Genomic DNA, 12,991 nt, shown 5'->3' on the forward strand with positions numbered 1-12,991 from the left:
CATGCGTGGACCCCACTTGGATGTATACGTTTAATCCATGGCGTCCAGCAACAAGGCCCACTGTGTTGCACGGTGTGGGCCTACATGACGGATCGATCATACAGGCCTGCTTTACAAGGAAAACATAAATATCAATTTGATTCAAATATGGTGGGCCACACTCACGTGGATCCCACCTTGATGTATGTTATATCTACACCATCCATCCATTTTTCGAGCTCATTTTAGGCGTTGAGCCGAAGAATGAAGCCTAACCGAATCTCTGGCGGGCGACATTGCAGAAAACAACGGTTTTGGTGATATATACTATTAAGGCCTGCTGTGATATTTCTATACACCAAAAGGTATTGTATATCGGGCTCATTAGACCCGTCACGAATTGGAGAACCCAGCAGGTGGACTGGATCGTCTTGATATGGGCCCCACCTATGAAAATCCATCGAAAAAAATAATAAATAAATAAACATATATGCAGACACTGCTGCTACAAGCATCCAGGGGACGCTGTAGCAAGCAGCGTCCTCCTGCTTGGAATGTAGGCAGGGATCATGGGCCCCATCATAGGCCCCACCATGATGTAAGTCGGTCATCTACACCGTGTATTTGATGGGTCCCCTTTAGAAATGGGTCACCCCCAAAAATCAGCGATACACGGAACTCATGTGGTCCACATTACAAAGCAGCAGGGGATTGAACGTCTACCATTGAAACCCTTTTTAGGTTATAGAAGTTTTAGATCAAAATGGAATTTGTTTTTCCTCTTAATATGAGGTCTTTGTGACCTTATGAACAGATGGGATGGAAAATAAACATTATGGTGGGCCCCACGTGGGACCCACCATGTTGGCAAATTGGCTAGTGTCCTTACATAGCTATATAGATGTTGTATTGACGTTAGCAAGTTCTGCATGTCTAATCATGAGATATGTTTTATATCCAAGCCGTACGTGGCTGGATGTGGGACCCACCCACATGTGTTGTACGTGTGGGGTGGGGCCCACCTTACGCATGTGTTATATCCATATCGTCCAGCCATTTATAGAGATTGTTTTACGGCATTAAGAAGAGAATGAGATAGATCTAAATTTCTAGTGGGACCCGCCACATGTACATAGAAATCCCAGCCTGATATGAGTTTTATCCACCGTCCATCTGGGTGTGGGACCCACCTGTGATGTATGTCTTTCATCCACACCGTCCAGCATCTGGACGGTGGGCTCCCACCTGATACACACGTGTGGCATCCTCACCGTCCAGTGCAAGGACGGTGGGATCCACCATGCTGTATATTTATTATGTCTGCACTGTCCATCTGAGGAGGTGGGACACCCTAGTGTATGGGTTTCATCCTCACCGTCCATAGGACGTGGGACCCCTTGTGTTATAGTGTTTCATCCATGTCGTCCAGTCCATTGCTGGACGTGGACCACACCATAATGTAAGTGTTGTATCCGCACCGTCCACGTAGGACTATGAGATCCACCACGATGTGTATTGTGTGTCCAGGCCATCCAGATAAGGCCCATTGTGCAGGGCCACTTTGATGTATGTGCATTGCTGCCCATCTAGTTTGGTTCAACCATGGGCTGCCTCATGAGGCCCATTTGGAGGTGCAGGCCCAAATGCTATATGTGTAGGGCCACCTTGATCTATATTCATGCTACCCATCTGTTTTGTTAGGCCATAGGCTGCCCCATCAGGCCCATTATAAATATGATGAGGCCCATCTAATGGGCCCTATGTGATGTATTTATGGCCCATGTGCCGAGGCCCATTTTGATGTACATGAGGCCCATTGCGATGTGTAAGGCCCATGTGATAGGGCCCATTGTGATGTATATGAGGCCCATGCGATGTGGCCCACTTAATGTATATGAGGCCCATGCAATGCGGTCCACTTGATGTAATGCAGCCCACGTATGAGGCCCATTGTGATGTATTTACAGCCTTGGATGAGACCCGATGTGATGAATGAGAGGCCCATATGATGAGGCTGATGCGATGTATACATGGCCCATGTGTGAGGCCCGATGTGATATATATGAGGCCCATATGATGAGGCCTGATGTGACGTATATGTGGCCCTTGAGTGAGGCCCATGGTGATATTTATTAGGCCCTTGTGTGAGGCCATGGGCCCACTATACGTTAGGCTCTATGTGGGCCACTTCTAGGGAGCAATGTTGGTTAAATGTCTACATTGATAGGCAATGATGGTTAAATGTCCACATTGTGACCTTCTCTTAGGTTTTGTTTAGCCCATTCTCATCATTCTCTAAGTGGGTTAACCCAAAGCATTAGGCCTTATTGATGATGCATGGTCCATCATCGCCGCAGATGGATGGCTCCGCGCTACCAGATTTAGCATATCCACGGCCGAGGGTCGATCTTTATATTATGGTTTAAATCAGTTGTTCATCTATAGACCCCGCCTTGCATCTAGGCCTATTATCGTGCCGATTATCGATACTGATTATGAGTATGTGACAGCATAGCATCATGACAGATGTCATACGCATCATCTGCATGTTTGTTATGAGATATGAATTACCATTGCATATGCCATAGGGCACGTTGTTTGTGAGACTCCCTAATAGGCGGAGTTGTCCCACATGAGCGCACGGTACACGAAGGTTTGATGCATGACTGGATGGTATGGCTCATGCGTTTCGCATTTTATGACATGATCATTTGGTGCCCTAGCAACGTTAGGGCTGCGACCTTCACAGGCATATCGTGGATGACCAGATGGGACATCGAAAATGTTTAGTTTCAGCATAAGGGAACTTTGGATGTCCGTGAATGAAAGTCTCTAAACTCCCATGGCCAGGGGATGCTCCAACGTCTAGACCGAGTGGAAAACATGAGCACCGAGTGCCGAATATCAGGAAGCCGTTCTTCCCACTGTGTCATGGTCAGTTGGAAGGGGGTGTGGCCTTATCCGCCCGAGTGAGAGGGATATAAGCTAGACTGAGTTTGACCTGTTTGCAAATGGATCCACTATCGACGAGCCGGGTAGGCATTGGTATACTGTTGGTAGGCAGATAGTGTGGTCTTTTCCACTCGCTGGGCTATGCGGCTAGGGAGGAGGCAGTCAGTGTAGAGTGTACTAGACCCTCGTGATGATCCCAGAGATATACGTTACTGATATGTGGACTTATTGAGCAGGAGTTGCATACTCAGCATTTTTCTCATTCATTCACTATTCACTTGGGTTGGTGGTGGGCAAATAATTGTTGTGTACATTCGCAATGGCCAAGATTTCGGTTCGAGCGCGTGACTAACCTGAGATCAAGAGTCTACCATATTGAGTCTAGTTATTTAAATTTAGGTATGTGACTGGTTTGGATAGAAGTCTCTTGTGATGGACCCTATAGTTTACGATACCACGTGCTATCATCCCGACTTCACACTCCAGCTTGGTCATTTCATTCGTACCGCATATTACATTATATCCACGGCATATGACATTTTAAGTTGCTATGTTTCTACCTTTATATGGCCTAGATGAGACTGACGGTATTCGTGGACTCGTCAGGACTTATTACATTGCATCCTTAGTATCTAATATTTGGCTTATTATGTTTCTGCATTGCATAGCTAATCTACATTGCTTCTTCAGTATATGATATTGACTTATTATATTTTTGCATCACATAGCTTGGATAAGGCTGATGGTATTTATGGACTTACCAGCATGTTTTCGTATTGCTCTGATATTGCATAATTAACACTTACTTTGAGCACACACTTACACCACCCTCTAAGCTTTCTATAAGCTTATACACGATAGATGCGTGTAGGTGGCGTTAGGTCCCAGCAGCATTAAGCTTGGAACGTGTAGCTATCTTTTGGAGCTTTGATTTTCGATATATGTATTTCCCTTTCAACACTATATTCAACTGTTTATATTATTGGATATGTGATGATGATGTTGCCTTTGTGATTTGGATAAATTTATGGTTATGCTTCTTACGAGATAAATGTACATTGAAAAATCCTCCTTGTAGGATCCCAGGATTGAAATTTGGCATATAGGTGCCTGGAGCTGAGAACGGGGTACTACGGAGGTTGTCGGCATTGGATTTGGTGATCAGGAATTTTGTGAGCCCAGTTTCCGAGTTTGAGGTGTGATATGAACTAGTTGCACTGAACTGATGAATTATTTATATGAATTAATGTTTAGGAGATTTGATTTTGTCATTGTGACTATTAATAGTTAGTCTTGATTCAATACTTGTTTTATAACCATTTTTATGGATGATATGTCATTGTGACTATTAATAGTTAGTCTTGATTCAATACTTGTTTTATAACCATTTTTATGGATGATATTGAATAGTGTGGTCGAATAAAGTTCCAAGTGAGTGAACTCAGTTAATTTCAGACCTGATAATGTGATTTGAATGAGATAGTGGTAGTAATGATAAGTTCCATATTTTGTGGCATGTGTGGATGTATGAATGACAATTTTTTATGTGAACTTAAGATACATTTAAACTACGCTTCTTAGCAAACACATGATTGGATGATTTATGTACATGGTGTGTAAATCATGGACCCTAATTCGGGGATGAAGGTGCACACTGTCTCCAAATTGCAATGTCGGTCATATGAGACGGTGGTATGCCGCAAAGAAGTTACATGGTTATTTGAAGTCTATACCACTTATGACATGATACGCATCATTTACTGGTATCCTAATCCCCAGCTGCTTTACAGATATCTAAATGGCAATGGCTATCATTGGTTTTCATAGCTTCATCATCTGAACACTCAAAAGATGAATGACCTTTGATTTGGACTCTTATGCATCACTTGCAGTATGCTATTTTGCAGACTATTCTTCCTTGTTTTTATCTTTTTTAATTAGGAGTATTTCTCTAAGGAATATAATTAAAGAACCATGCCATGCCAAAGCTTAAAATCTATTTTGCTTCCCATAAATAAAAGCCTCTGAAGAGAGCATGTTTAGGTGCATATTGTTGAAATGGGGTTCATAACCAATTTCATACAAATCTTATCAATCAATAGACAATTGTAATTCATTAGCCACGCATTGGCAGACTTAGTGGATGGATGTCATGGGTTAGGATAGTGTGGTATATGGACGAAGTTCCATGGGCGGAACAGTGCAACAACAGTACTATGCAAGTGCTGGTAGTTGGAACACATTTTCCAATTCCAGCAACCATGTGAGCAATCTGTCACATGTGACAAATGAAGGTTGTTGTAAGAGCTAAGATGCAGTCACTGAGGCTGACACACTTGTGATGTAAGGAGCTTAGATAGTTGGCAGCATAGTAACTGGTTGTAACTACTTTTTATCATATTTATCTCTTTAAAATGACCCTCTTCCCTTGCCATTGGAGAGGAGCCATTGGATGAGTCTACTAACGTATGTAGCATTTCTTTAGTAAAAACAGTCAAGGTTTGTTTGGTGCCAATAAAATACAAAATTCCTGCGTGTGGTGTGATTGATGTTACTTTTATCTCCTTAACCGCTGCGAACCTTAGGCTACACTGCTTGGCTATCATTCTCAGATTTCCCACCTGACACTAACAATGGTTACACGAGGAAGCTAACAGATTTCATTCCCTATATTTCCATTTCCAATTATATGGCAAGCCCTTTCAATAAATAATTAACATTATTTCTCACAAGGGGAAGTTCTTTTTTTTTTTTTTTTTTTTAACCTCCTCCTCCTCCTCCCTCTTCTTCTTAAGTAAAATAAAAATAAATAAAAAAAAAAAAAAAAAAAAAAAACAAAAACAAGTGAAACCCTGCTATTATTATCATCACGAGAGTAATTCTATACTTCAGCTTTCCTCTTCACAAATCGACCCTGCCACAATGAACAGATATAATTTAATTAATTAAAAATCTTAACCAATACTAACACGCCCATATAATATCAGAACAGCCCAAGCACACACTTGGCTGTACAGACAATTGATCAAGACCGTTCATCTTGTTGTGATCGAGAGACAGACTCTGGCCTTCTGATCGGTGGTCTTTCCAAGGAGAACCAATTGGAACTATTTATTGGTCATGTGCCTTGTCTGGTTATAGAACTATGCGGCACACAGACACAGCACAGTCAGTACAAAAGGGGTACATTTTTTACGTGATTCAGGCAGTAGTTGATCTGATGAACCCTCCTTAGGATGGGAAACAACCCAAAGTCTACCTGATGGGACAATCCTACCCTACCACTGGTGGCCTGTAGGTAGTCAGCTCAGGGGAAAAGTAGACAGTCTCCACATCGGCAAAGAGGGTAAATAATCGATGGGCAGGATCTTTCAACGAGGTTTCTTTGGGGACCCACAAACAATGGTCTAGAACTCGAAACAATGGTCCCTACTTGGAAAGATTGCTTCCAAAGGCTCAACAAACGGATAGGATAGTTCCCACCGTCTTGGAATTTGTGGGAGCTCATCAAACTCAAATCTGGCACTCATGTACGACTGCTAATGGACTATCCAAAGTGTGCGATACAGTAGTATATATGTCTTAAATCAAATTGATCAAATAACCCTAACCATACATCCTAATATTGATGGCTGCCAAATGCATGATTACATACAACAGTTAGTGGTTCAAAATTTCCAGGGAAAATTTGAATTGCTATGCAAGCATAGCAACATCTACGCCATATCTGCTAGGATGGATGATTAGTCAAATGGTCTGATTCAACTGTCGTATGTTCTGAGACTCACCAAATGAATGGTCTGATTCAACAGTCGTATGGCCATGTGAAACGAAACCACACCCACAGACATCCACATGCATTTAATGGGCTTTGACCATGCACAATACACCATTTTAATGGTGGTTACGTCTACCAACAAAGTGCATGCCCAAGCAGGGAAATCCAAAATAGTAATAAGGGATGTCGTGGATATAGCATGACAAGCTGATCAGACAACCTAACATCTATTTCGGCCCATCCAATGAATGGATAGTTAGAAATTTACAAAAAAAAAAAAAAAAAAATGGTTTGGCCACTATCATTTCACAAAATGAAGGTGGCCAAAAATTTAGAAAGTCAGGCCCACCAAACATGGACGCCAGTATCTGTACAAATGAGTGACCAATATTTCTAATGGTGGCGAATTGGTGATCATACCTTCATACGGGGGCGCTTCTCTGCATTCAGCTTTCTAACTTGGTATCTAATCCGCTTAGAGAAGAGCCTGCTTTGCCTTTTCTCCTTATATCTTAAGACCTTAGCTTCTCTCCGGCCCATCTTCCCTTCCCCTCCATCCTCAATTATGTTGCTTCCACCTTCTGGCACATTCCACAGCCTCACATTGGCCATGCACCCCACATCGGTGTAACCCTGCACATGCCTCCTCAAAAATCAGTACTAACTAAAGTTCAGATCAGGAGTCAAACCACTGGAGCAAAAGTTCAGTATTATGAAACCGTATCACCACGTGGTTTAGAACGGATGGTGATAGAACATTGGTCCAATTACTCCTCGATAATAAAATGTCAATGCTAGTAGGACCCACTTATCATCACCTTCACCTTATCAACCACACTAGGTGACCGTTTGGGCATTGTCTTTAAACAGTTATTTCCAGTGGAGAAAAAAAAAATGTGCATGTCGTATATCATTGGTACACTCAGTTCAGTTGATCATGACTCGCCCTACTAAAAAACAGAGGAGAAAAAGTCCAACATCATGGTCTCGCATGGTGCCTCCTAGGTATTACGTGATGGTATCAAGGCAGCTTGTAAGCTGACATAACACATGGTTCATACTTCATATGGCTAATATAGTCCTGTAATGGACCCAAAAAAAAAAAAAAAAAAGAAAGAGAAAAAATCTCAAATTTTATGGTAAAATTATTTTTTTAAAAAATTGTGAAGATCCCAATTATACACACACACACACACTACATGTTTCGGATGTTGGCTTGGGCCCTAATCAAACACAAATGAAGCATGATTTTTGTGGGGAGTAGGGCCTGTTGCAAAAAATACAACAAATAGAGGATGAAAAAAAAAAATTATGCTTCACCCCTCATGATATTTCCCAAGATGGTTCCCTTTGCTTCGATTCATCACATTATATAGGTTTTGATACTCTAAATAGGTGTAGAACTGGTTTTAAAATAGCTTTTAAGCTTCCTTGATGATTCAAGTCATATCGGTCCTGTAATGCTGTAGATACAGGTGGCGTATTAGCCCCCCAGTGGATAAGAGCTGATACATCATACATTTTTTTCTTCATGAAGGATCTATTCACACCCATGTCACATAAAGCAGGCAATTGTTTCCTTTACATATCAGCCAATACCCGTTGCTAGACGTAGTGGGGTGATCGATTCCCTCAATGTCGTGGCTGCCTCGCTGACTCTAAGAGTTGTTCAGAATCCACCCAATCGTTTGCAGGTAAAAATGTATCTAACTTGTCAATCCAGGTAATCGTTTGCAGGTAACAATGCATCTAACTTGTCAATTAGTACATATGCTATTGGAAAAAAGTTTAAAATAAATTATTTGAATAACGAAAAATAAATTAGAAAATTATTTTGAATCAAGCTGAAACACGTATTTAATACGTTGTCCTTAAAATGTGATAAGCCCCCTCTCCTCTTATATTAGAGATCACTGGCGAGTTGCTGGCCAATTGCTTCCAAAATACGACAAACCTTATTTGGTCCTGCATGCAGCAATCACGAATAGATCACCTAAGGAACTCAACTAACCTAGTCACAATCTCTGGCAAACTCGGTGAATAATTTGACCAAGAACTCGGTGAGTTCGAGTACTCGATGTGTTACTAACTTATTAAAACAAAATGAGAGAGATCTTACGTTCTTATAGAGAATCGATTGGATTTTCTTTTGATGCTCTGGACCTGGAGAGGCCCGGTTTATATAGATGGAGCGAGTACCCATTGCACCTAAGGCCATCAAGGATCAAAACGTTGTAAAAATATTTCTGACCGTTGGGCTCATTACTCCACATGTTTCAGATCGTTTAATCATTAATCCAGACCTTTCAGACCATTGAATTAAAGATCTGATCGTTTGAATCATTGAATGGTTGGCCATTTTTGGACCGTTGGTATTAACCAACATCAGTTTCTAACTGTTCTCTGCAACGAATGGATCTGATTGTTTTACAGAAGCTATATAAGTTGGACCTCTTTCACACTTTGCACCACAATCGCACCATCTTACGAAGGAGCGACTATTTGCGACACGATGTATACGTGCGAAGTGTAAAGTGCACCACTAGCGCTTCTACAACCACTCAACCACACTACCCATGCCCTCGCCCACTCCCTCGTCATTGCCAACACTCATGCGTTCCAGTGCTCCACACTGCAATATGCAACCCCAAACACTCTCTCCCTCTTTTTTCAAGTAAGTTAAACTCGAGAAGGTTTATAAACCACAAAAAGATCCCATCTCTAACCGATATGGGACTAAGCAAAAATCTTCTTTTTTCGCACTTTTTTTCCAAAATGATTTGAAGGGAAAAATGAATTTTGATCTTTTTTTAAATTCAAAATTGCATTTATTATTTCATTTAACAAATATGAATTCTTAACAATCCCCCACTTGGTTAAATCAAATAAAAGAAAATTTTCGCCAGAAATTAGATATTAGGTCTTATGCATAAAGAAAAATATCTTTTGATTTGAATATTTTCTTAGTATAAGTATTTCAAAGTTCTATCGAAATTCCTAGCCACATCCTTGAACCAACTATTCCTTAATGGTAGAATCGGAGATACCACACACATAATTACATTTATATTATATAAGTTCCCTTATATTACTCGCTCAACACATTTAATGCCCATGTATTTATCTTATTTCATGAACGATCCCAAGTAAAACTCACTCATGAGAGGGGCACCACTTCTACGTTTACATAGGTAAAATCTTTTTAGTGTCCCCGTTACTATTAAAACATTTATCATTTAGATTGTATTTCATTAAGAATTCTAAGACTTGACCCTCTATCTATAACGGCCAACACTATTCATCCTGGATGAAATTATCTTATTATTTTTAATGTTAAAACTTTCTACTTATCAATGACTTGTTCTTACTTATTAATCCCAAACTTAGAGATTTTCTAATGTTGGGTTGGGTTTCCATCATTGGTGGAACTTTGAGTGAAGAGTTTTAATCCAATCTCTCTAGATGATGTCTTTATTACCTCTCTTGTTTGAAATTTAGTAAAAAGATCAGCCAAGTTATTGACTTCACATATGAGATCGTAATGATTCCCATCTCGAATCAACTACCTTACATGGTCATGTCTCAAGCTTATGTGTCTAAACTTTCCATTATATATGTCATTGTAAGCTATTGTTAGAGTGCCTTCATTATCACAATGAAGTGAAATAGCCGGTATATGCTTCGCACAGAATGAGATTTCTATTAAAAGAACCCTTAGCCATTCAACCTCTTTGTCTGTTAAAGACAAAGGTAGGAACTCATATTCCATCATCGAGTGTGGTATAAATGTCTATTTCTTGGATCCCTAAGAGACAGTTGCACCTCCTAGGGTGAAACCCACCATGTTATGGACTTATTGTCCCTTACACTCAATATCAAACTTGTGTCGGTATATCCTTCCAACACGGTCAAAAATTTTGAGTAGAATATCCCTAGTTCTTTGGTTGATTTGAGGTAACTAAGAACCCTACTAATTGTTTTCTAGTGTTCAACATTGAGATTACTAGTAAACCTGCTTAGTTTACTCACAACGTATGCTATATCTGGTCTTGTACACTACATAACATACATAAGACTGGCTATAGCACTAGCATACTCAAGCTTTGCAACTGTTCTTCCATCGTTTTCTTTTAATGTGACACTTGGATAAAATTGGGTATTTGCCTCTTTGATTTTTAAGTGGTTAAACTTCATTTAGTATATTCTCAATGTAATGAGATTGACATAGTGCATAACCTCCACGATTTTTCAACTTTGATGCCTATTATGGTATCCACTTACCCAATATCCTTCATTTTGAAACGAATGAGAAAAACATCTTCGTTTCGGTTACACATTTTATTGTATTACTAATAATTAGCATGTCATCAACATATAGACGTAATAATAATGCAACTACGTATCTTAAAGTAAATACATTTATCAACTACATTATGTATGAAACCATAAGATGACACCTTAGAATCGAAGTTTTTATGCCACTGTTTAGGCGCTTGCTTTAATCCATACAATGACTTTCTTCTTGCTTTTTGATAGAACAAACCCTTCTAGTTGCTCCATGAATACCTCCTCATTGAGGTTACCATTCAGGAATGTTGTCTTCACATCCATTTGGTAGATGTGAAGTTAATGATGGATGCTAATGAGTATAAAATTATAATTGATGTTATTCTATCCATAGGAAATGTGTGTTAAAGTAATCAATTCCTTCTTTTCGATAGAATTCTTTTGCTACTAGTCGAGTCTTGAAGGTCTGGATAGTACCATCAGTGTGGTATTTCCTCCTGAATACCCACTTGTACCCTATAGGTTTGGAAACTAGAGGTCGATCTACCAGTTACCATGTTTGGTTTGACACAATTGAGTCCATTTCATTATTAATGGACTCCTTCCAAAAAGTGGAGTCTCTCGAAGACATTGCCTCATTAAAGGTTTTAAAGTCTTCTTCTACAGTTAAAATTATAGGTATCTTTCTAATAACATTTTCTCTATCACACTCAACAAGATAAAATGAGATATGATGAGAGTCTATCTTATTAGGATCAGGGCTCTTTTCTACCCTAGCCCTCTGACTTCCATGAGGTTCATTAGGACTTTTAATCTCTTATTAAGTTTCCCTATAGGATCACTACCAGGAATTTGGATCTCAATATCCTTAGTCTCCATAAAGAGTATGTTCTCGAAGAACTCTAGATCTCTAGATTCTATGATCAAATTAGATTCTAAGTCTAAAAGTCTATTGTTTTGAACATAACCCATAAAGGTGCACTTAACAGCTCTACAGCCTATCTTGGTTCTTTTAGGATCAGGTGTTCTGCAATATGCATGACACTGCCACACTCTAAGATATCCCTGTAAGTGATATGTTGTATGTCTAGCACCCTGTATTGTCAAATTTTGTGGCGACAAACCACTTAGATATGATGGACTTCTTCAAGTGATGGAAAGTTCACTTTCAAGTCCTACATCAACTTCAAGTGCTTCGTCAAGCTCAAAGGTCAAGTTAAAGTTCATATTCAAGTTCAAGATCAAGTTCAAGTACACTTCATGGTCAAGAAAATGTTCAAGTTTCAAGTATACAAGATCAAGCTTCAAGTACTTCAAGAAGAAGAACTACCGGATCTACCAAAGCGATAAGTTCAATGTTCAACATTTGAGATATAAATGACCCTAGAAAGACCTTAGGATTAGGTCATTCATATTGCATATTTCAAATGGGTCATTGTACTTTCTATAGGCTTTGCTTCGACTAGTTCTAGTCGATGTTCAACTAGTCCAGGCACTGGCTCGACCAGTCTAGGATTTTTCTTGACCAGTCTAGGTTTAAATTCAAATTTTTGGATTTTTCTGGTGGGTCCTTGACCAGTCGAGGGTCAGTTTTATCCGGTCGTGCTAGAATTTTTGAAATTTAGTTGCTCTCAGGACCAGTTGACGCTAACCTTAGACTAGTCGAGGGAACCGTTTTTCAACCTATAAATAGAAGACTTTTCTCAGCTTTTTTTTTTTCAATCTTTCCAAGCCAATTCAAGCCACCACTCTGAGAGATAAGTCCCCGTGATTGTTAAGCTATTATACGGTAATTTAAGATTTTTTTTATAGCCTTTTGATTTCTAATTTCTTGATCTCTTGCTACTTCATTTTGATTTGATAAAAGGGAATTCTGTTCTACCCTTTTTAAGATCCAAGAAATTGAATCAAAGTAGCCCAAGGTTGATTTAATTTAAAAATCATTTAGACCTAGAACCCTTCCATTTGAGTGATTGAACATTGGACATCTTCATC

General features: G+C 39.6%; 1 protein-coding gene across 2 annotated transcripts in view; it reads right to left on the reverse strand.

Moving 5' to 3' along the window:
* Positions 1–5,565: 5,565 nt before the first annotated feature.
* Positions 5,566–12,991, reverse strand: part of LOC131239934 (protein CHLOROPLAST IMPORT APPARATUS 2-like) — a 31,600-nt gene continuing 24,174 nt past the window's right edge. Inside the window, exons 2-3 of one of the 2 annotated variants that reach the window (XM_058237874.1) lie at positions 7,130–7,342; positions 5,566–5,845 (exon numbers count right to left, since the gene is read on the reverse strand). In XM_058237874.1, coding sequence (XP_058093857.1) covers positions 5,813–5,845; positions 7,130–7,342 — 246 coding nt within the window. In that variant the 3' untranslated portion in view covers positions 5,566–5,812. Of the gene's footprint in view, positions 5,846–7,129; positions 7,343–7,974; positions 8,675–12,991 lie in introns of those variants that run through there. The other variant, XM_058237875.1, reaches the window with a different exon arrangement.

This window comes from Magnolia sinica, chromosome 3, assembly GCF_029962835.1.
Source record: "Magnolia sinica isolate HGM2019 chromosome 3, MsV1, whole genome shotgun sequence".
In the NCBI taxonomy this organism is placed as follows: Eukaryota; Viridiplantae; Streptophyta; class Magnoliopsida; order Magnoliales; family Magnoliaceae; genus Magnolia; species Magnolia sinica.